At 37.4% G+C, this 25,340-nt stretch overlaps 1 protein-coding gene across 8 annotated transcripts in view; it reads right to left on the bottom strand.

The window, feature by feature from the left end:
- Positions 1-25,340, bottom strand: part of LOC575934 (myoferlin) — a 159,786-nt gene that overhangs the window by 20,704 nt on the left and 113,742 nt on the right. For all 8 annotated transcript variants that reach the window (XM_030985697.1, XM_030985698.1, XM_030985700.1 and 5 more), the window contains 9 exons: positions 23,276-23,367; positions 22,589-22,759; positions 21,908-22,053; positions 20,997-21,225; positions 20,077-20,172; positions 19,448-19,586; positions 14,881-14,980; positions 12,937-13,121; positions 12,143-12,252 (listed from right to left, as the gene is read on the bottom strand). In XM_030985697.1, the coding sequence (XP_030841557.1) occupies positions 12,143-12,252; positions 12,937-13,121; positions 14,881-14,980; positions 19,448-19,586; positions 20,077-20,172; positions 20,997-21,225; positions 21,908-22,053; positions 22,589-22,759; positions 23,276-23,367 (1,268 nt within the window). The remainder of the gene's footprint in view (positions 1-12,142; positions 12,253-12,936; positions 13,122-14,880; positions 14,981-19,447; positions 19,587-20,076; positions 20,173-20,996; positions 21,226-21,907; positions 22,054-22,588; positions 22,760-23,275; positions 23,368-25,340) is intronic.

Below are 25,340 nucleotides of genomic sequence, written 5' to 3'. Positions count from 1 at the left end.
ATTATCAACCATTCCTGGAAATCTTACAACAATAGTCTGCTGAACGAACGAACAACGACCGACGGCAACCAGGAATGTTTCATTTTCTCCAGCTAATCGTCTTACGAAACCTGTCTGTGCTCCAGCCTAGGGTATCCTTGATCAAATAATTGTCCAGGAAATTTAATTAACTGTTTGGGGATGGAGAAATTAATGTTTGACCCCGAAGTGTGTTTTCTAGGAAAGCGAGAGAGTGGGTAACAAGTGACCCTATCGAGATACTCGTTAGCCTTCTCTTTTCATCTCAGCGTGACAAAAGGTAAATTAAGGTTCATTGATGTTGCAAGAGATCTGTAGAAAACAAGTCGAAGAAAGAACTTGCTGAACTTTATTTGACACTTGATGACAGCATTTGAGCTTTGAGGTTTTTTATGCAAGATGTTGTTGACTTGACCCTTGGATTGCATGGGTTGGGATCATTCGGTTCATATCCAGGTGAATTGAGAAGGGAATTGATGCTACATTATTTGTTGCCAAAGCCACATTCTGTACAGCCGTGTTCACATTTTGGGTTGTGCATTGTCAAGAAAACAATTTTAGGGATGAAAGATTGCAAAAAGAATTTGATGGTTTGATAGATCTAATCTTCAACCAAAGTATAACCTACAAGATATTCCTACTCACTGACAAACTTTTAAACTGTAAAATGCCAAAGGCTATTTGCTGTGGCTCAATTTCTTATACTAACTAAATTAATAACTTCCAACTGGACTTGGCACTATACCCCTGAACTCTCATCCTAGTAACACTACAACCTATAAAACCTGATTGTAACCTAGCCTAAATGCTGCCATATAATAGCAATGGCAGGTTACCCACCTGTTCCCCTCCCCTGAAGAAGCTATTGCATAACAGTTACTACACAATTCACATATGGTATGTCTACATCAGCTCGAGATTGCCAAATAGCCCGCTATTTCTAATTTGGGAAATAAGCCTGAAGTTAATACAAATTGCGTCTTCATCAGCTCGTGACTTGACCTCGGGCTGATGAAGATGCAAATTAGCTGGATAATAAGTGATCGGGATAGTTAAAAAAGCGGGTTATTTGCCAATCTCGAGCTGATGATGACAGGCCTAGATCTATGCAGAAAGTTTCCTGTTCTGAACACTTGCTACATACAATTTCAAGAATAATTGCTCAAGTGCATCATTATCATCATGACCACACAGGGATACCCTTTGGTTTCGCTCTACTACCTAGCCTGCCTGGAATGCTCCCCAGGGAATGGAGATGTGTGCGGGCAAGCACTGAATCCAATGACCGGGGTAATAGTAACTATATTTGTAAAGCGCTTAGAGACATTTGTATTAAGCGCTATATAAAAATTAAATATTATTATTATATTATAAGGAGGGCTTAGATGTGTTTGAACCCCATTCTGTTCGATACCCTGTACAAAGCCTGAAAAGCATGAAACAGAGAGGCAACAAGGCCTGAAACAAGCATCCCTATCTTGAGCTTTCTATAGGCCTGTCCTCATCAGCTCGAGATAGCCAAATAGCCCGCTATTTCTGATCCTGGATATTAGCCCGAATATGAAATAGCAGGCTATTTGGCAGGTGAAGGCACAAATAGCAGGCTATTTGCTTGGGAAATCATCTCGAGATTTCTTTGGCTAGTTTGTAAAATATCCCGCTATTTGTCTGGTGCGTCTTCACAAGCCCAAAGACTCGCACTATTCGTGAAAGGCTGAGCAAAATATCTTGAGCTTGAGTTTCGAGCTGACGAAGATGGGATTTGTAACAACGGGCTTATTTCCCAAATCAGAAATAGCGGGCTATTTGGCAATCTCGAGCTGATGAAGACATACTTTATAGGTTTACTTTTTATAGTACCATTAGCGAGATCATTTTTCAGGTCTGACCCTTACCTAACCTCAATTATCCCTTCTTAAGATGGATTTATATATTCTCTGACTACCGAACCGACCAGACAGTGTGACTACATTATGTAAGGATAGCTGTTCATAAGGAATCATGATAATCATGGATTGAGAGGGTCTCGCTTAGAACGATAAACAGTGAGCAGGTCAAAACATTGTGTATATGTGCCGCCGTCTTGCATTCATCTGTTACGACTTATTAGTTACGACATATTGTCCGCTGAGAGCGAGAAGGGCATTAAATCATTATTCTTTACCAAGCGTTAATACTCCTCTTGCTCTCAACAGAAAATAAAGGAGAAAATGTGTTTTTGTATCAAGTGATGTGTTCATGCTGAAGTCCGCACGTAACCACATGTATACCATAAAAGGCTCAAGCAAACAAAGAATTTGAGGGAAAAACATTCGAATGAAAAGATGAGGAAAAGGTCATACAATAGAAGTTCAAATAACAGCGAAACATTGTACGTGTACAATTGCATGCCCCAATTTTGTAAGCCTTTTAATGCTCTATCTATGACATTATCAATAGCAAGGATTTGGGACTCAAATTTAAATGTAATCCTTTTTACACTTTGAACGCCTTTGATCATAAAATGTCTTTCAAGTCATGACAAATAGTTGTGACAAGTAGCTCTGTAAATAGGCCACATTCTCGTCATTCATTGTGTCCATGAAGTCAGAACTAAGAAAGGAATAGAGATTCGTACAAGGAGTTAAGCCAAACAATCCGTAAAAGAAAGCAGTTCCTTTTGAAGAAATATTTCAAACTGGGATTGTATGTACTCCATGCTCTGATTCAGATAGAGAAATATCTATGATATTTGTACAAGATACAAAAGGACACTAGGCTGTCAACATTATATACATACTCCAGGACCATCCAATTTGTACTCAATGATACCTAATATTAGTGATACGTCACAATGGATCTAAAATGGTTTCTCCATGGATCACTCATCCGAGGCATAGCCCGGATAGATTATTTTTCTCTAACTTTCAACCATGCAACCTGGGAATCTGGAATTTACGGAATTCCCATTCTAAACAAACAACCCTCCCTCCTTTAAAAAGGGAACAGAAGGGCAAGGAGAATCCCAGAATATCACTTTACTACAACACCTCTGCAATGAGATCTATACAATTGCTGACATAGCATAGATAGAAACAAATGCCACTAAAGCGCAACATGTCATTTATACGCTTCTCAGTTAATCGTGAAAGGAACAGTTCAAATACAAGTCAAGAGATAGGTTTTCCAGGAAGATATCTTCATGGTAAAGTTAAAGAGAAGGCTATTAAAGTTAAAGAGAAGGCTAAATTATGGAAAACTCCTAAAAAAAATAATCTGTGAACTTCTCTAATATTGTTATTCCCATGAGGAAGACTATCAAAGTCAAAATGTCATATCAAAGGGATTTTCTTGAAATACCATTATATAGGAAATATAGGAAACAAATTTTGTTTATTTTATGTAGTCCATGTTCATACCTTTATCTGAGAGCACTGTCTTTAAATGTTCAGGATTCTCTGTGAGACTTAGTAAATCGTTATCATTTTTATGACTCCAAAAACTCACAACATAAACTATACAATGGTACTGTCCTTATTAATAACTCCATGTACATCTTCTATACATAATTAACCATATAGGGTAACTTCTAGATAGTTTCTTTCTCCAAGACTCCATACAACCACAGGACCAGAACTCAAGCTTCTCTTTAAGTTCAAGGTACATCTCTGAGCTTTGAAGTTTGAAAGATTCTTGTCATGTCAGGTTCAACCAAAAGTCAGGTGAAGAGTTCAGGTTTTGACAGCAGGGATACCCTCCCTGCCCTGCCCTGCCCTGCTCTGGTTTGTCAGTCAGAGAGACAAACGAGATAGAGAGAAAACAAGAGAAATAATTGGTAATCCGATGACTCACTTCACGCAAACCACAAAATACCAATGATACCAGGCGTGTTCGCACAGGGCCGTCATAATTATAAACTTTAAGCATGTTCAACCTCAAAGTTTTAAACGATTTACTTACGATGAGGGTTCATAAGGGGCCGAAACAGCAAGTACTGAAAGTTTTGAGTGACAAGCAAGGCAAGCAGTATTTTCACCATTTGTTTGTAATAGGTCCATGTTAAACTACGTGCTGGTGTAACCTCCAAAGTTAATTGCTTCTGCACAGCACATAACTTTGAGTGATGAGGACCCCCTTCCCCCTTTACTTCAAGTAACTACAAGTCAAACCTGAAGTTTAAAACCACAACCTAAACTGAAAGTAGTCACCTGAAGAAAATTCATGACAACTGATAATTATGGACAAATTATGGATGGAAAGATTTTTCTTTTTGAAAAACAAGAATAATTTGCTGAAAAATCAAGATATCATGGATAGGCGTAAAATGCAATTTTGTGGCTGGCTGTGTCTCACATGTGACGTCACAAATCTTGATGCTCTACGGAGGACCGCTGCAGGCAGAAAATCTGGATCTCACAATAAACACTTTCGAGAGATGACAAATGATTACTGCGGCCCCAAACATATTTTGAAGAGGGAAGTTGTTATATTTGATCAGTAAGGCTTCCCCTTTGAAATGATATGAATTTTGCATCAATTCAAAACACTTTTGATTCTTCGGGTTACTAATTTAAGTTTACAGGCTCTTGTGTGAACCCAACTAATAATACCCACTCTGTGAGAATAGTCTCACAGTGGGGAAGCTACCTGCCCAATAAAGACCCGTCGTAATCAATTAGTTATCAAAATGTGATGATTTCTCCCTAATGTAATCACATCACACATTGCCTTTCATGGATGTTAATTAATTTGGATCTCTGAATTCATGATGACTAATGTCAAACTGACGGAATCCTTTTGTTTCTAAAGGGACTGCATCTCGTAACCATGCATGCAAGCAATATTTTTTGGTGATGGAAATTGAAGTTGAGTAGTTCTCGGCATGGTGTCGTGTAAATGCTACTTTTGTTTCTCTCTCCCTTGCTCTCACCTTTGTTGGGAAAGGTCGGAAGTGCATCTATCTAGGATATTTTCCTTTTCTCGTTAACCCAATTTCTGCCTTGATTGACCTCATTCTTGTTTGGTTTCGCTCTTCCCCTCTCTCTATCTTTCTTTCTCTTCTTCTTGGTCTCTTTCTCTCTTCATAATTTTGTTTTCCCTTTCAGGACCTTAGATACCATCCAGAATGTAATATTATATCGAGTACTTTACATGAAAGACTAGGAACAGCTATACCGGTAGTCTTAGAACTTCAAGAAAGAAAAAGGTTCCAGAATTGCGAGGTCTAACTCTCTGAAACAGATTTCATATCAAGATGAATTATAAAATAAAACAACTGGAATTACAATTTTCTGTCCACACTCTTATAAGTGATGCATGCTTTCTTTTCAATCCTTTCACGGTAGAAATGAAACTGTCCATCAAATTTTGTGATAATTCAAAACACCTTTCCCCCACCCCCACAATGGAAAACTAGGCCAATTCACATTGCAGAAAGACCCATTTGAAACAATATGTTTTATTTTCTTCTTCAAGTACCATTTTTCAATACTACTGGAAAAACCCATAAAACCCTTGCTTATTGTTTTTTTCTGGGTTAAACAAAATAATAATAATAATAATTACAGTGCTTATATAGCGCCTAACACTTACTTTGTCAGAAGTCTCTAAGCGCTCTACAATAATGCAGCATAATTACCCTGGTTTTAGCAGTGCAGCTGTTACGCGCGCTGCGTTTCAAGGAATAAATTCCTACCAGGTACCCATTTACTTCACCTGGGTGGAGTGTAGCAAATGTAGATCAATGTCTTGCCAAAGGACATTAGAGCAGCGGCGGGACTCGAACTGCGGACCTTGTGAGCGGCAGTCCGGCGACGTATCCACTTGACCACAACACCTCTACTAATAAATGTGGGGGGGGGGGGGGGTGAGTTGTGAGCATGTGCCACTTGTCGCTGCTCTGCATGTGTTAGCATGGGACTGAGGAGAGTTCAAAGGTATTCTGAGCACGAGCATATAAACTGCAAAAACTAGTGGAGCCTTGGCCGGCATTTAAAATGAAAACATACTCCAGAGGTGGGGTTTTTTTTTATTTGGGTTTTTTTTTTTATTTGGGTTTTTACTCGGAGTGTAAATGTAGTATAACAGTAAATGTTCAGAAGTTCGGAACCTGCAGAGCCTGAAAAATTAACTGGAGCAAAAAAACCACAAACAAGTCATAAAACCAAACAGAAACAAGTGTTTGGTATTTAATACTATTATAAGTTTTATAACTTTTATTCTGGGAGCTGAATTCAAAAGGCAATGATGCGTAGACAAGCTGAAAAGCCGAAGGGCTTACTAGGTTTGTTACTCAACTGTGACAGCTTTATGGTATGTCCATGTTTTGGGGTTTCACAGTCTATTACTTCTTTGATGGACATAGTAGGCAAGCAATTTCATTTCTCATGTTTTATAATTATTTTTTTTATAAAAAGTGTAATGCATTTGATCTTTTCAAAGAACATAACATTTTGAATTCAGTTAAACATCCATTTGTTGGTATTTAAACACAAGATTCAAGGTTGATAGAGATAAAGCATTGTTGTAACAGACAAATAAAGCATGGTCATTTATTACAATTTATAGACTGAGAATGAAATCCCCCCAATCCATGAAAATGTAATAAAATACAAAAACAATTCTATCAAAATTAATTATCACATGGGCTTTAAGAGTTCCTAATTTTCAGCTACTTTTGTCTACTTTAACAAAAGATATCATACTTTAGAAAGAAGCTCAAAATTAGTGCCAGTCCAATGCACTATTTTTCAAATGAGATCATCATGCAAAAGCAACTTCTATGCACTTTTGCCCTTGGTTCCATGTCAAGCTCTAAACACTTTAATTGCTCCGCTGAATGGTTGCCCAATCTCTGACCTTTCCATGACAACTGTTCAGTAGAAACTAAACAAGAAGAAATGAGTACACCCTTGTCAATCAGCAGAGGGAGGGTGAGAAGAGGGAAGAGACAATTGCTAGGGGCATTTAGTCAATTTTCTGAGAAACATTTGCCCCTCATCTGACCTCATCCCCCCACTGCTTCCTCCCCAAAGCTCCCCTTCAAATCCTCTTAATGAAACATGACCACTGTATCTCTCGCATACTCTGGATAATACTCAAATTGGCAACACGCTTTGTGATCGTGACTGGCAAACCATTCACATATGGCACCATGACTGGCATGAATCTGCCCCTCCTGACAATGATCTGCCCCCTCCCGACGAGGGACTGTGCCCCTAGCGCACAGGAGATGAGCAGGATGAAGAAGGGAAGAGGGGGAACGAAAAATGGCATCACTTTTTTCCGTCCGCGCTCTCTCCCTCCTGTGTACTTTTGCTAAGCCGATGATGAAACGCTTCCCTGCAATATTTGTGCAGTGCCCAAAATGGTTGTTGACATATGTATCAGGGTATCTTCCTGGCACCCACCACCCAGTATACCCCCAATTCACACCTGACAATCAACGGGTTGCCCACGGCGATAACAATTTAGACACCCAGCAAGATTGATATCAGAATTAGAAAGAGGTTATCCATAAGTACGCTTGATTGATTTATTACTATTCCACACAAAACTAATGTATTTGAGGTTAGCCTACACGTACTTACGATTCCTAGAAATAATAGTACCTGTATTAACAATAGCCTCTGAAAAGGAAAAGCAAATGGTAAAAGTAGGTTGGCACTTCATTTTGATGACTTTTAAAAGAATCATTCATCATTTCAGTACTCATATTTAAAGAGCCAGTATTCCCAAATTCCTCTAGAAATCCTCTAGAAATAATTGCTATATGGATTTGTTTCTAAATCACACTGATATAAAAAAAAATGTACCGTATTGGTCTCTTAGTACTGTACCTTACTAAGATATTAAATGTACCTCAACAATCAAGCTTGCTGTCCTGTTGGTATAACAATAGCAAATGTAACGAATTTGCAATTCAACAGTTATCATGTAATTTAAAAGCATTATCTCATTTTTCAAAATCGGGGGGGGGGGGGGTATTTTGGTGTCATTATAGAAGCTGGGCAAAAAAATTGAATTAATAAGCATGCTTTCATAGCAGGGACAAATGAGATATAAAAAATAAATCTTTTTTTCAGACAAAATTGTCCATTTGCAATTACAGCAGTCACAGCAACTGACATCTTAAGTTACAACTCATTGCCTACTGGAACCAGCTGGTTCCTGTATTAAAACTGTAGGAATTATGACAATTCAGTTGTCAGTGGGTTAAAGGCATGTAATACAAAGTTTTGGGAAATTTTGAAAATTGGGTGGATAGTGATTCTTTACAATTTTGATATATTTGGATGCCCCTGTGGATGTATAATAAGCACTAAAATAATTAGCCCCTAAAACACTTCTGTTTTTGAGAAAAATTGAATATAAACATTTACCGGTGCTCCCGGTAAATTTTGATAAATTTCAAATAGCGTCTATGGCCGTACAATGGTAGCTGCGACCATGAAAATCTCAGAATATGTAGTTGTGATATATAATTTCCAAACGGGAATAGCTAATCGGTCGATTTTAGTCATGAAATATTGTTTCATAGCTAAATTAATATCTTGACCTTGAGAGGGAGCTATACAACATAAAGAGTTTATTATTTATAATTTCATAACTTTAGACTCGATTTCAACCGCGACAACGATCAATGAATATTGTAGGAAAGCATATGCTTCCAATATGTTAATTTGAACTAAATTCATGACCCCATACCAAAACTTTGTAATACCTTTAACAAACATGTTGGCCCTATGAAGATCTAAACTTATAAACCCTCTCAAACCTACTCATAATAAGAAAAAACAGGTCATGGCCATGGGGTATGATAGCATTATTAAATGTGGTGAACATTTGAAAGGAACTAACGGTACTGCGTTTGACCAAAAAAGGACATGACAAGACATTGGCAAATATAGAGGTCTCATTTCCAAACAATATGTTTTGCATTATTAAATAGTGTGATGACCCTTTAAGGGGCTTGCAATTAACCTGGACCATCACCGAAACAAACCCATGGGCCGAATGACCTTGCAACATTAAGAGCTCACATGAAGACCCTGCATGCATTCAAAAAGGGAAAACCCCTCGCCATCTCATGTTTTTCTTTCAAGGCTTCACTCTTGGAGACAGCACTTGCAGGGCTTTACATCTGCGTACATGTAATCGCAAAGTGAAGCTCGAAAGAGAGACAGACCAACAACCAAAAATGACTTGCTGAAATCAACAGACTATTAAATCTGATCTTTGCTAATATCCTTCAGACTAAGTACATTTGTCTGGATTTCATAGCAACTATAAAACATGTCACGATTAGACTGGATTTATATAATGGTCAGCATCTTTGCTTTTCAGGGAGAGTGATGTAATCAGGGTTTAGACATTCTGAAAATGAGAAATTGTCTGCACACAGCTAAAAGGGCATTAAATCTGCTTTAATTGATACGGATTACTGTAAAACCAGACATTTTCACATGAACATGAAATTGCCACCGATTGTTAAGGATGGCCATTTTCATGGCAAAATCTCTTGCCAATTGTAAAAATTCAGTGTTGTATTGATGGTGACTCAAATACTTTGGGGCATACAATTGTCGCAAATCCGAACTTTTATATGAACATTTCATGTATGCAATAATTGTTGGTCTTATACTAGTTATGCCCATCTGGCTCTCAATCTGAGGAGATGTAATGCTCTGGCGATGGTGGAGGATTCCTAGGATTGAGCTAATGGCCGTACCTTGAACCAACAAGCATCCTGGTGTGAAAGACTCTTGGTTGGTGGCCAGCTCGTCCATGACAAATCTGGCATGTATTTGTCTTCCCCTGCTCAAAGCAACAGGATGGGGGATGACTCTGACATGAGGTTCAGCCAGGGGACAGCCAGCCAGAAATGAGAAGAGGATGAGACCCAAGGGCCACTAGGGACACCGCTGTTAACCAATCTACTGCAGGTTCGAAGGCTACGGTGCAGCCTGGCCGGAGTTCTGGGCTCTAGCTTTGGCTTTCAAGGAGTTAAGTGTGTGTCAATGGAAAGTGAGTGGCCATTCAGCCACTAACCTCTCCCGAATCCAACATTTCTCTTCTCTTCCGAGAAGAAGTAATTTCAGGTTGAAACTAACCTATATTTCTCTCTACTATTTGTTATAAAAGATAAGGGGTGCGGTTCTAGCTTTGATGGTCACTGGGTTAAGGTTTTGCTGAGTGGAGGAATGGTCATTTAGCCATTAACCCCTCCAAACTCAGTATCTCACTCCTTCTCTGAGTACATTTGCAGATGTGACTTTCACGTTGAAACATTGCACTTTTTGTTCTTCCCTTGGTGGGAATTCCCCTTCACCTTGACAAACGGGAAATCACAAACATCCTAGTAATGACATTTCAGTCTTTTCCCTTGAAGATTCTACTACTGAGTATTTGAAAAAGACAATGATGAGAACAATTTGAAGGATAGTGACTGCAGTGTCCTTGAAGAGTGTCTAAAGTGCATGACTCCACGTATGCAACCGTTGCAGAAAACATTCTTTTCATTCTCATCGACTAACAATACTTCTCATATTTATTCGGGTAATTCATAGTGAAGCTCATGAACAATAAGATAGAAAATGGCAAGAGAACAATGTCTGAAAGGATACATTGTATTTCTGTCAGAGAAACCTAAAAGCCAGTATTCTACTAAAGCCTAAAACTGACACTGGGTTTAAGCTATGATAACAGCCGATTACAACAAAAGAAGATAAGTTTTTGTGTGTTAAACACGACTTCAACCCAGCATCAGTTTTAATGATTTGATAAAGTACCAGATTCAGTCTTGTTTTGTTTTTCTAAATATTGTTCCTTATATGAGTAAGAGAGTTAGCAATCTTAATAAAAATGCAACATTTCTGAACTCCTAATGATGTAAATGTTCAGGACTTCAATAACATTTCAACTTTTTCAACAAAGCACAATCTACATAACAGTCATATCAACCACCATCGTCATCATCATAATCACCATACTATTACTACATACTGTAACCATAATGAACTAATGTCAAAGAAACTTGAAAAAGACCTAACTTCTAATGGAAATTTAAAAGGGATGGAAGTTTGCCTAACTTTAAGCAATGCCTAACTATTACCAAATCTGTCTGCCCAAAGCAATTCCTAACACAGAGTTAGGCAAATACAGAGATTGACGATATCCCACTGCTGACATTTGACTAATCTGACTTTAGCTCTGGCAGTCATTATCAACGCATGGTGATATTCAATAAATGATATCATGCACTCACTTACTGCACCTGGGTAACGAGAGGCAAGTGTAGCTACATGGCCTGCATTTTGCAAGGATCCAAGCCTTCAATCCTGGGCCCTGTTTCATAAAACTTCTCATCAGTAACAAGTTACAATAGCTGTTATAAGCTACTGAAATCATGGAATTTGATTAGCTAAGAGCAAATTGGACATAGAAATTTAGCATTTGTTATTGATAACAAGTTTTATGGAACAGGGCCTAGGAACACCAGTTGATTTTACAAATTAGTTTGAAAAGAGACTTTAACATGGTGACGCCCATGCATTTCGTAATATGGAGCTGAAAGATGAAAGGTGACGGAGCCTAAAATCAGGCATTCATCTCGAACGTAGCACCCTGGCTCCAACTCCAGATTGAAAATCAAGAGAATGGCCCATGATAGCTGGTCCACTGGACTAGATTCTTCTTTGCAAAGATTTTCAAGAAATTAAACTACACAGCAATTTCATTTCAACACATGATTTTATTCCCTATATACAAGGATAATGTTTGGATGACTAGGCTGTAGATGATGTATGTCATGGTGACATTCACGATTTTCATTCAGTGATGCTCCCAGCTAGGCTGAAAGTGCCCTGTGGTTTTCTTTCCTACTGACATGCCCCATACATATACAGTGAAACCTGTCTTTAAAGACCACCCAAGGGAGACAAGAAAAGTGGTCTTTACAGACAGGTGGTCTTTATGTTCAGGTTCCTCTAGTACATATTTCGATGAGAAACCATTTTCAAGGGGGAAAAATGTGGCCTTTGTAGATAGGTGGTCTTTGTAGACAGGTGGTCTCCAAACCAGGTTTGACTGTAGGAACTTGCGATCATGTTTAGAATAAAAGAAATAAGGTTGAGGATGGACTTACTTTGGAGGATCCAACATGGGGTTGGCGTTAGGTTCATCTCTAGCGTTACCAGCTGGTCTCTCCTCGGCTTCTTGCTCTGTCAAGATCTCAAGTTCCAGTTCAAGTTTGCCCTGGAATACAAGACAAGGAGGTACACATCAACATCAGCTTTACAAAAGTGGGAGTCCTACCCTTAAAGGCATCATTTAACAATGTTAAATATGAGATGCATGGCCCTACGCCTTATCAGTGTCTGTGATATGGTGAAATATTGAAGCCCTAAAAAATTGTGCTTCAAAATGATCAAGAAGTGCCTCAAAAGAGTAAAAATCTTTGAGTGACCGGTTTTACCATACTCGTTTCCCCCAATAGACTGTAGTGTTATGAAAAACGTTAGGAAGACGCAAAATTTGGTTTCGATTTCCGATCATAAATATCTTGGTAATCAGACAGGCGATCGGCTTGTAAAAGTCATAGGGTTCCTGACTGACCTAAAGGTTTATAATTATGATTGCAGCATGAGCTAAATCCAGGATTTTGTTTCAAAATCTGAGGCAATGTTACTGAGTCACTTTAACATATCCCCAAAGTCTCTAAAAAAACAACCTGATGTGAACAATATTTTACGGAGTACAAGTACAAGTACTCTAAGGGACTTGGTAATGAGGATTCATGCCTTACCAAAGGGCACTAACGCATCGACTAAAAGATCTTGAAGCCTTTGGTAGTTCCATCAAAAAAAAAAATACATAATATGGCACAGGGGGGTTAATTTTTGTGGCATATAAAGACTTGGAGTCTTAGCTCCTACTTACGGTGATCTCCCGTTCTCCGGACTCCTCACTGATGACCGGCCACCAGCCCTTGAGACGCTTGGCCTCAAAGAGAGAGACCATGGAGACCTCCTTGCCCTTGGCTTCGTTAGGCAGCTGCTTGAGAGAGCATTGGCGAGCTTTCTTGGCAGGGTTGGGCATGCCGTTCAGGTTTAGCTCAATCGATCCTGAAGAGTCAAAGAAGTAAAAGAATTGATGTTAACAAAAGAAGAAGAGTGCTTATCATGCTCTGAAGGGTGTGAAAAGCCATTTACAATCATCTCAACTGAACCTGACAATTCAATTTGAACAAACTGAACACAAGTGTGGTCTAATTCATGTTCCTCAGGATTTAAATGAACACTCAAATTGATCGTACGGTAATTGAAAATGAAGATTCAAAGATTCAAACATAACAGATGAATGTAGTATTAGTGAGATCCAATTAAAACTTAAACGTTACTCTATTCAGGTATTAATAGCACAATTGAATTTGAAAATTCAATGGAAATGTAAAAGAATTGATATTACATAAGTGAGGTCTACATAATACTGCTTAGGGGTTTGACACAGCACTCATGTGCAGTGTGATTGGACTTACAGATTCAATCGAGAGTTTTTTTAATGAAATAAACATGAGAAAGGTTCATATTATGCTGGAGAGGGAAACGATGACCTCACTTTTGCTCTGTTGACATTTGCTACATGTACAATCTTTACATTGTCGAAGATAAAGGCTTTTAAGGTTTAACCTGCAATAGGGTTGTAATCGTTTGATTTAGGTGTAGTGTTAGGGTGTCTGTTCGATCCATGGTTAAAGCTAGGACTCTGGTCCAAATACGAAACTGACATTATTGCAATTGTCACTGGGGCATGTGTCACGGAATCAAAGTAATTTCATGGATTTGAAAATTTAAACACAAAATCTTATCTATGACAAAACTAGCTTGTACGGTTTTTAGCCCAAGGAGCACAACCCCCAAAACAATACATCAATGAGTGAAATTGGATTAAGGGGCAAGATTAGGAGCGATCCAAGCAGCTGCCCTTTTAAAAGAGCATCATTTACAATTCATTTGATTGTATTGTGTCTGACTTTCATCTTTCCTGTTTCGAACATTGTCCTCGTGTTCACTCAAAATCAAGTATTAAACTGAAATTGGTCCAAATTGTTTGAATTGAATTAAGGGGGCTTCCCTTCTCGACTCAAAGATGAACGACTTGAAACATTAAAGGTTGAATGTGTTACTGTACAGAGACATTGTGATTTCTTGTTCAATTCTTCTGGAATGATAAAGCATTCCTAGAATATGAGTGGATTTTTTTTTTTTTTTTAAATAGAGCTGGTGCATGAAAGGAAGACCCATATCATCTTGTATAAAATGCAATAATGCTCATAAATAAACCATGTTTGGGTGACATCATTCATGCTTGGGTGGCGTTTACACCACTTTCATTTTGTATGGCATTTAGGGTTAGGGTTGCAATTGGGTTTTAGATTAGGTATACGGTTCAGCTTAGATAAGGGTGAGGTATAATGAAATTAACAACAGAGCCAAGTTGAAAGCATGTATTAAACGATTCAACCTTGATCTTCTAAAGCGTTCACTCAAGCGAATAAACCAACTAAAACTGCCACTGCAAAAAAAAAAATCCTTTTGAAGTATAAATGAACCATTTTATTATAAATCAAAGGCAAGAGTTGAAAGTAAACAGCTGCAAACAACGAGGACCCCCCCCCCCCCCTCTCCCCAAGTACAACAGTCCTCCGAGTGCCCTCAATATCTATGTATAAACAAGATGCAAAAATGTGAAACGGACTACTGGCATTTTATTTTGCTGCAGCCATTTCTTGAGGCAGTTTACTGGGTCATGTGTGAATGCAGCAGAAAAGTGACTTAAGTTTTCCTTTAATGTGAGAGAGAGAGTTTGGATTGATCGACTAACCCAAGAAGTCATCTGGAGAGAACTTGTCATTGTCCCAGATCTGAGCGATTATAACAGGTGGGACGTGGGTCTCCGTCTTGTCCAAGCTCCAGAAATGTTCCTAAAATGGACATGAAAATCAAGGGAAAAATACAGTTAATGTATTACAGTCAACCCTGTCTAAAGCGATCGCCCAAGGAAAGCACAAAAAGTGGTCTTTGTAGACAGGTTCCTTTCATTCATATTCCAATGAGAAACAAAAATGTGGTCTTTATAAACAGGTGGTCACTATAAAGGCAGGTTTGACCTATATATAAATGCACACATATTTTTGCTCAGTGAGCAGACTCCTTCTATACACCATTCAGTTTTATGAAGCTAATTAACATTCTATCAAGTGATTTTCAAAATGCATTAAATTTTATGAAATATATTTCTTTGTCCCAAACTGAAAAAAATATCCATTCCTTAATTATTCCATGATAACATAACATTAATTGGCATGCAGGGCATTATACCTTACATATAACATTACATTTCTCACCAACACAAAAGAGGACACCTCATTTATTCATAACTAAGGCAAATACCTTTTAATAACTATCAGCAGACGTCTTTTAAAAAGACTCTCTTTTCATCCAAGGTTGATTGATTCAATGCAATAAATTTCACTAATTGCTAATCTAATTTAACATATTATGGGATTACAAACAAGTCAATTAACCTTAATGAATCGCACATCTTGCCGACAAATTAAAAACCTCTTTTGTTTTCCCCTTTTTCAGCTTCATGTAGCCCCAAAGCTACTTTTAAATGATACTAATGGAATTACGTTGATTCATTGGAATGTACATTTCTTATCCACAATAGATAGATCTCGCACTAATTTCCAAATCTATTTGAAATGACATGAGTTGATGTACATGCACTTCGATTCATTAAACTTTATTTCTTTTCCACAAAATGGAAAATGTTTTATCACTATTTAAGATATCTGTTTTAAATAACTCTAATTTTGAACCCACATAACCTAACTAAATCATTTAGCATACCTAAATAACTAGTGTCTCACTTTGTTGACATCAAGTAAAATACGGAATAAATTTTTCTAGTCAAATATTTATAAAACTTGTTAGTCTGATATAACAAAATGTAGCATCTATTCCCAAGGTACATGCGATGCCTATCCTGTAACTGGAAAGTATATTATGTTCCTTTAAAATTTAAGTGTTAATCCCCCCCCCCCCACCCCCTCTCTCTCTCTCTCATAATGTAATAATAATGCATTCCCCAAGTAATTTCACACTAAATTATCTACTAAAGGATGAAATCTGCCCATACACTTAACACTGTACTTCCCTTACAAGTTAATAACATAATTATCTCTTATTTGTATTACCATGTCATTTCAGCTATTATGTTATATGTGATATCACTTTTTACCCCCCCCCCCCCCCTATGAATAACACTACATGTATATGTAGCCTTTAAAGGTAATGCAAAGTTTTGGGAAATTTTGAAAATTGGATGGATAGTAATTCTTTAAAATTTTGATATATTTGGATGCATGTACAGTATTATAAGCACTAGAAATTTTAGCCCCTAAAACACCTTTCAAGAAATTTGAATAATCAAAATTTACCGGTGCTCTCAGTAAATTAAAAATATTTCAAATAAAGCCTAAGGCCATTCCATGGAAGCTGCGACCATGAAAATCTCAGAATATGCCGTTTTCCAAACAGGAATAGCAAATCGGTCAATTGTAGTCAAGAAACATTGTTTTAAAGCTAAAGTAATATCAGTCTTGAGAGGGAGCTATACAGCATAAAGAGTTTATTATTTACAATTTCATCACTTTATAGACTCGATTTTAACCGCCACAACGATCATTGAATATTGTAAAATCGCATATGCTCCAAATATGCTAATTTCAACCAAATTCATGACCCCATACCAAAACTTTGTATTACCATCTCCATTATAATTGTACACCAGAGTATCACCCACCTCATAAATGTATAATGAGGTTAAAACTTAATAAACTACATTGTAAGACTATTAACTTACACTATTGATACAAAATTATGCCCAATACATGTACACTTTGGTCATTATCGGTCAGTCAAACGCAACCACCGGTCTAAAATGATGTTTAACCAAAGGAAAACTTAGACATCTGGTTTCAATTTGAGTAGAATACAGGCCTACATGTGTATGTATGTTTAAAACCACATTACCTTCATGAAGCCATGTTGACTTTAAAAGTGATATCACCTTTGCCCATATGAGTCAAACCATATTTAATACACACACCCTCCCCACTAGTTTCACAATAAAGTTCTCACTATTGCCGTTATACCCCCAAATGCCGTTACCCCCAGTGCATGCTTGCAGCGCGCACAGTACACATATTATGCATGCGCAATATACGTATCCAAAAGCTATTACTAGATTCCTCTCTTGACGGCTGCTACTGACTTCCTCTGATTTTTTTACAAGTCCATGATTTTTCGAGAAGAAATACATAGGGAATCCTACTGCATGTACATCAATTTTGTAATTGTTCTTTGTCAAAATGCAGCAAATAGAGTTGTGATGTTGCAGTGATTTCAAACATTTTTTACCTTCTTAGCAACTTCTTTCAGGTCGTGCACTGTGTAGGATTTGGGGGAAATTTACCCAAGTCACATCTCTCATTTCGGGATATCTCCGATCTTTTTTTTTGTTGTTTATTTTTATGCGACCAGCACAAAGCAGATTCACAGTATTGCACCATTTTCTAACTGACAATTCAAAGACGAAGTGAAAGATGCCACCATCCACCTATTGCAATGTGTACATAGACAGCTAGCTCACTGACTACCGGCTGCAGCGCTGCACGACGCCGGCCGAAACCGGATGGCATAGTACAGCCGCACAAAATAAATTGAAAGTGATTAAGTCACCAAGCTTTTCCAGAGTGCATTTGAAGCGGAGTCGTGAAAGTAACATCCGGGCATTTAGGGGTATTGGCGGTTTTTGCGAGAATTTTGATTACATAGAAATCCTTACTATCGTCAATAAATGGAGTAATAAAGCATATTAAGTCATAGGGAAATTCAATTGAAATTTAAAAGAATGGAGTAGTATTTTTTCACTGTTTTGTTAGAATTTGAAAAGAAAGGATGGGGTTAGGTAGATCCTGGGGTTGGGAATTACCCAATGATTAACTGATAATTGAATAAATTAATTAAAGGACAGTTGAAGAAAATTGGAGTGCTCTATAGATATGCCTCCAATTTATCAGAAGGTATTGGCAATAACCATCCACCAAATTACCTACCAGTCGTTTTAAAATCCCCTGGGAGAAAAAAAGGCATATTCTTTGTTTTTAATGACTTGGGAAATGTTAGCACCACTCAGGAATGTTGCATCACATGTATATTCACCATATCATTACATTGCATTTCCAATATACATGAACCTGGGTCCAGACCAATATCTTCTGCATTATGTTTTACATATTATCCTTGGGTAATTAATTGGTAAACATGTAAAGAATATACCCATGGAAATTAACAATGCAGCATTCTAAAGTTTTTTCTCTCAATTTTCAAATTTGATTGAATATCTCCCTACTTATTAGCTAGAGTTGTAATTTGGCATAATTTTTCCAAGATGTAATTTTATAATACACACTATAATGTGCTTCAAATACGTCTAGCTCTTGATATACACGTGCGTTTATCAATATCCATAGTAAATAATGAAAGATAACAAAATGTTCTAAATGATATAGAGTGTGCTGAAATAACGATACAGTACATGTATGTAATGAGAAAGAACATAGATGACATCACATGAACAGCCCTCCACTGGACACCAGAAGGCAACAAAAAGAGGGGACGTCCTAAAAACACTTGGTGTAGAACTGTGGAAGGGGAGATTAAAGACCTGAACCACACATGGTATACCATCCATAGACTGGCCCAGGATCGGAAGGAGTGGAAGACTTTTGTTGCTGCCCTATGTTCCAGGAGGCATAATGGGCAGTAAGTAAGTAACATGTACATGTACATGTATGTACAGAAACTTGAAAGAGTTCAGATAAATTACATAGCATAAACTGTTAAATTAAGGTAGCTTACACAGCAAAATGTAGTGCCACAAAAGGACAGGTCCGCAACAAGAATTATTGAAAATTTCATCAGACAGCGGTAGAACCACACTGTTAGGATATGGAGCTGGTAAGTACACATACTTATGCTCGATGAGGTTTCATTTTACCTCACCTTTCATTAAGATATGTCATTAGAAAATCTATCATTAGGGAGCAAAGTCAATTTTGAATTCTATAATTCAGAAAATTGGAAAAGACATAATTTTGCAGGTTTTGAAATATTTGCAGATTTGGGGTAAATTACATAGCATAAACCATCATTATGGAGCAAAGTCTATTTAGAATCCTTAAACCAGTAAGTCAGAAACAATGAAGGTGCTTGAAAAAATTACATAGCACAAAACAATCATAATTAAGGGATCAAAATACAGTTAGATTTCTAGGATTATGAGAGAAATTGAAATAGTTTGGAAAAATGATTGTAAGTACCTTCTTCTTGATAACAAGGACTTGTTCGGGAGGGATGTACTCAATGGGGAAACAGAACCTCCAGTTGAAGTTGCCTTCACCGTTGAGTGACCGGTAGTGGACATCCGTCTCCTGTTTCTCGTCCTGACCGGCCATCCATCTGGAGAAAGGAAAAGAATGAGCAAAATAAAAAAAATGTAACTGGCAAGGAAATAATGAATGAGAATACCTTTTGAATCGGGTTGTAGGATTGAACTGGATTGAAAAAACTCTATAAACTTTTATTCATTTTCATAACTTTAATAATATTCTAAATAAACAATAAAACTACAAGAATTCATGAAATAATCACAAATAAGATAAACTATATAACAATAATGGGTTACATGGATTGTACAGTACCTTGTTGTATGGACATTGAGATTACATTATCGACAGGGGACCACATTTTCAAACGTATGATTTCCTTTTCCTTTTGTTTTGCAACAACTAATTTAGTATGTTTGATGTTTAAAAAAAAGCTTTGAGACCCCCTAAATTGACTATTGTTTTCTTGCATCTGTGAATATGTTTGTTTCTACTTCATTTTATTCAATAAAATAGCTGGTGGAGGTCTAAAAAAAAGAACAAACACGAGAACGAAACTTCACCCCTTGATGTAGATGTCACTCATCTTCTCTCCCATGATGTTGGTTTCATCCAGGATTACATCCTTGGCATTCCAGACAATGCAACGAACAACGTACCTGACGAAAGAAAGATGAGGGCAACAAAATGAGGAAAATTAGCATCCCAAAAGAGAGATATTTGATTTCAAGTATATGAAAAGAATGTTACAAAAGCTGTACTTTAGCATTACTTGTCTTATATAGTTGTAACAAAAAGTTGCATGAGTCACCATAGATTCCAAAAATCTTGTAGGACAAATTTTTATATCAAATTCAAGATAGTTTTCATCTTTGAGTAAGGCCTTTGTAAACTTTAATATTCACTTGATAGGGAATGACAAACAATGCACAATGTCGCCCTCTGTTGAGAGCATGCTCATCCATCAGGGTACCCAAGTCTACTAATTTACTCTCCTCTTGATCATAAATTTCTTTCGTCACGAAGTCTACATCTTCCTTGTGTAGTTTCACAATAATACATGAATGTCAAACAATATACATGTTTGAATGTCTGAATGTCCTTTAATCATCAGAAAATATTCTAAATTCAAAGGCCCAAATTCATAAAGGAGATTTCATGGTTTAAATCTTCATTTACATAACCCATGGTCTAAAATAAGCATAAAATACGCGTGACACAGTCAGAGGTCCAATATTAGATGCGCGCAAGGCAAGGTATGCTTATTTTGCGCTAATTTTTAAGCCATGGGTTATGTAGATGAGAGTTTAAACCATGGGTTAGGTTAAACCTCCTTTGTGAATTTGGGTCAAAGGGATTTACTTGATATCAATTTGACATGGTTATGCACCCATCTGCAGGGCAACGAGGCTGGTGAGGGATGCAATCCCTATCATCCAACCCACGCTACCAACAAATCCAACGGCAATGGACGACAACTTACTTCTTGGGCTGCCTGGGGGTGATGTCACAGGGAGGACCTGGGGGCCCCAGGGTCATGGGGAAGATATCCACCCACATCTGCAGCTTGCCCTGCTCGATACCAGGCAGTAGAGGGCTGAAGAGCGGGCGTGTCTCGATGTGTTCCCTCACCAGGGGGTAGCTGCGCAGGGCTTGGAGGGCCAGACGCTGGTCCTGGGGACCCTCGTGCTCACTGTGCATCTTGTTCACCTCTGTGCAATGGAAACAATAAGTCATGGGATTCATAATAATTAATACTGGCCTTGGAATACGATATGAAAGAATATAGAATTAGTAACAAAAGGATATTGAAATTGAAAACAGTATATATTTTCAGGTATTACTGTATGTGCCATGTTTGAAAAATACATTATTTTCCCCTTATAGTCAAAACACATAATCTAAAATTGTAAGGTTGAATTTACACGCTTGTCATTTCAATGGTATGGCTTGATATCCCACTGCTGCCACCATTAATTAAGAGAAAACTGAAAACACCTCCAATGTTAAGTACTTCGTCATAAATATATATTTTTAAATGCCTTGAGCACCCTTTTTGGGAGGATACGCAGTTAATGTGAAATATATGTTTTATATGATAATTGTTATCATTAATATAAATTGCCTTTTTTTTCCTTCTTTTTTTAAACCAATCCAGTTGATAAGAATTCAAAGAGCATTAATGATTATAGGACTGTCTATCAGATATCACCAGTGACAATAACAATAATTTTAATCATTCTATATAGATAATGTATCGGATTTCAGTGATGCTTACCAATCCATCTACAGAGCCCCCAGTTTTGATTCCCAAGACCCAATATCTTATATAGACCAATTTCTATTTGTTAGTAGTTATCTTTATCATGATTGGTGCTATGGTTTATTCCTTACCAAAGTCAGCCAAATTGTACATCTTGCCCTCCACGGTGAGCTTGGTCGATCCATAGAAGAATGGTCCAGAGATCTTCTGCTGCTTGCAGTATTCCTCAAGCATTTCTCGCGGTGTGTTCTGGTCGCGCCACTTGTTGGGGCCAGAGCTGAGGAGAGAAAAAGAGAACTGGAGCATTATCGCAATGCGAACTTGATTATTACACAAAATGATAGTGCAATTTAAAGTACAAAGCACTTACAAAGCATTTGTCAGTGCATTATGTAAGGAATGCAGAATAATGTAGAATGTCACTCAAACAACTGTGGTTTAATCCCAATATCATGTAAATAGAACTAAATAATATTGAATGATTCTTTCACTCATATGTTTAATCATATTCCAATCTATCTATATTCCGATGATTATCTTTTTCACATTTCTAGAATTTCATAGCGTAAAAAAGATATTAATCTACATTTGCCACTCTCCACCCATGTGTTAAATGGGTACTAGTAGGAAGGAATTCCTTGAATGCTGTGAGCGCCGAAATCGGCTGCCTAGCAGAGCAGGGGTAATACTTGGAGAGCCTTGAGTACCATGCTTGGTAGTTAAGTGTGCTATATAAATATCCAATATTATTATTTTTTTGCAAATGATTAATCATGCAGGATAACAAAGAAGGTACGAATCCTTGTACTCACATGTTGTAGGTCTCTGGTAGTCCAACTGTCGCACGGTACTCGGTGAGGAATCGGTTCTCCAGATCGATCTCCGTTTCACCGATGATGTCGTCTTTGCTCAACAAGTCCTTGTCCATGACGGTGATCTTCAGGTCCTTGTGCACTGGCAAGAAGGTCTTGATCTCAAACATCCTGAAATTCAATGAAAACAATTATATAATTTGTGTAAGTATTCAGTTACTTGAACACAATGTACTTAATGGTTGACTGGGCAACAATTCTTCTGATTACTTTGGCACTTGACAAAGATTTTTGCATAAAATTTGAATATGGTCTATTCAACTACTGAGATCCAGAAGGACGTTAATCCTACATTAAATTGAGACATTTGGGCTCCCAGGAGAAACTTACAGACGTACAAAACACTACATGTATTTGAAAGGAACACATATCTAACAACTAGGCAATAATACATGTATATCTTTGAATATTTATGACATTCCATTAATATTCAACTGACAAATTGCCTTATCTAGTAAAATGTCTTGTCTAATTTCCAGATCGAATTCTATAAATATTGTTTTTGTAGTTGAGCCAAAGAAGAACATAAATGTATTTATCTTTTCCACTTCATTGAAGTTCATGATCGAAATCAAGAACTCAGTCATAGTAAACAGGCGAATGCTATAATATACTAAAGGTACTTACTTTCCAAAGACTGGGTTGAGGGTGTTTGGTAGATAGTCATCTTCATCATCAATCTTCTTCTTACCCAGCTTGATCTTCAGGTAGGGATCAGCCTAGAACAGAAAGAAAATGATCGGTCACCTGAAGCACATATACCTGTCTTTAATAACACTTACAATTACACATGATTTAACCCAAGAACAGGGAAATATTGAAGTATTAAAAGATAATGTACAAGTAGGAACAGTGTAGAAAAAACAATGTACGTTGAGGTACATTAAAAAAATAAACAAGGCACTATTTTTGGAAAATGAAATAGTTTTCAAATTATCATTCAACATTTATACTGCAATGAGATAATGGATAATGTGTGAGGTTTGGTGGCAAACAAATGTAAATGTGGTTTCAACTGTTAGAACTTTTCCAACGAAAGGCCTTCATTCCTCGCAATGTTAAAGGGATCCGGTAACTTTGTCTCAGATTCTGAAACAAAATCCGGGATTTAGCTCATGCTGCTATGATAATTATAAACCTTTATGTCAGTCAGGAACTCCATGACTTTTACAAGCCGATCGCCTGTCTGATTATCAAGATATTTATGATTGAAATTACAAATTTTGAAAACCGTTCGCCGGACGGTTTTCATAACACTACAGTCTATTGGGGAAAACGAGTATGATAAAACCGGTCACTCAAAGATTTTTACTTTTTTGAGGCACTTCTTGATCATTTTGAAGCGCGATTTGTTTAGGGCTTCAATATTACACCATATCACAGACACTGATAACACGTAGGGCCGTGTATCTCAGATTTAACATTGTTAAACAATCCCTTTAATTTGATATGACAAATATTAAGCTTTTCATTTCCATGAAACTGAACAGAGTTGTCATAATATCGCCTAAAGGGTGTTCAGTTAGATCTTGTTGAATTCTTGGTAAAATGTTGACTTAATCCAGGAATGAACCCCGATGACTACTGAGTTCTCTCATTCCCATAGGCTCAATACAGGAACCACCCAGTTCTGGTAGCAGACCTGCCAACCTCTGGAGTTCAAAAACTGTATTCTTAAATCCCAAAAGTTGTATTTTACTGACAAAAGTTGTATTCTTAAAAATAAACATGGACTGTTACGCGGATCAATGCGTCTTACAGTTCCTACATACAGGAATAATTTTGTTTATGGATCATTGGTTGAATATGCATGGTTTCGTCACCACCGTTGTGTTCGATGAACCAATGAACATCCCAAAATTGCTGATGTGAGATGCATGTAGGATACTTAACAGGACAGAATGGGTATTTTGCCATTGAAAATGGTACACAAACACACAGAAAATAGAAAGGAAAAAAAATATATAAAAAAAATATTTTAAAAATTAAAAAAATTGGGGGAAAAAAAAAAAAAAAAAAAAAAAAAAAAAAAATCATTTTTTTTGTTTTTGAAAATCGTATTTTATTGAGGCAAATCGTACTGTCGTATTTGCTTCTAAAAATCGTACTAAATACGACTAAATCGTACTGGTTGGCAGGTCTGTGGTAGGCAATGGATTATATTACATAATGACCAAGAATACCACCTAAAGCCCCTATCACACCAAGCTAGTTCTCACTACGTTCTTAAAAATGTTGCCAAAGTGTGTGCAAACGGAGTTGAATGTAATAGCAACTGTTTACGATCTGTTTTAGAACTTCATGGACGGGCTCGGACTAGCTAGGGATGGCACATGCTCTAGGAGCGCATTTGGACGCACTACGACGGGATAGACAGGTTACAAACTAGTTACAACAAGTTGCGAACTAGTTAGAAAGGGTTTGCACGTATTCGGAACGAGGTAGAACTAGTTAAGAACGGGCTTGGACTGCCTGGAAATGGTAAATTAACCCGATCTGAACTTGATATAAACTGACTATGGATGGGGTACAGATGAGATGGACGTAATAAGGACTGTTTTTGAACGAACTAAGTTCGTATTATAGACATTATTTATACATTTTGCCCCGACCACCACCCGTTTTACAATGTTTCAGGACAGTTCCAGAACGTAGTGAGAACTAGTTTGGTGTGATGGGGGCTCAAGGCAGG

Source organism: Strongylocentrotus purpuratus, unplaced genomic scaffold, assembly GCF_000002235.5.
Source record: "Strongylocentrotus purpuratus isolate Spur 01 unplaced genomic scaffold, Spur_5.0 spur5_scaffold_15, whole genome shotgun sequence".
Classification (NCBI taxonomy): Eukaryota; Metazoa; Echinodermata; class Echinoidea; order Camarodonta; family Strongylocentrotidae; genus Strongylocentrotus; species Strongylocentrotus purpuratus.
The sequence above is the reverse complement of the archived record's forward strand: the minus strand, read 5'-3'. Positions and strand labels throughout refer to the sequence as shown.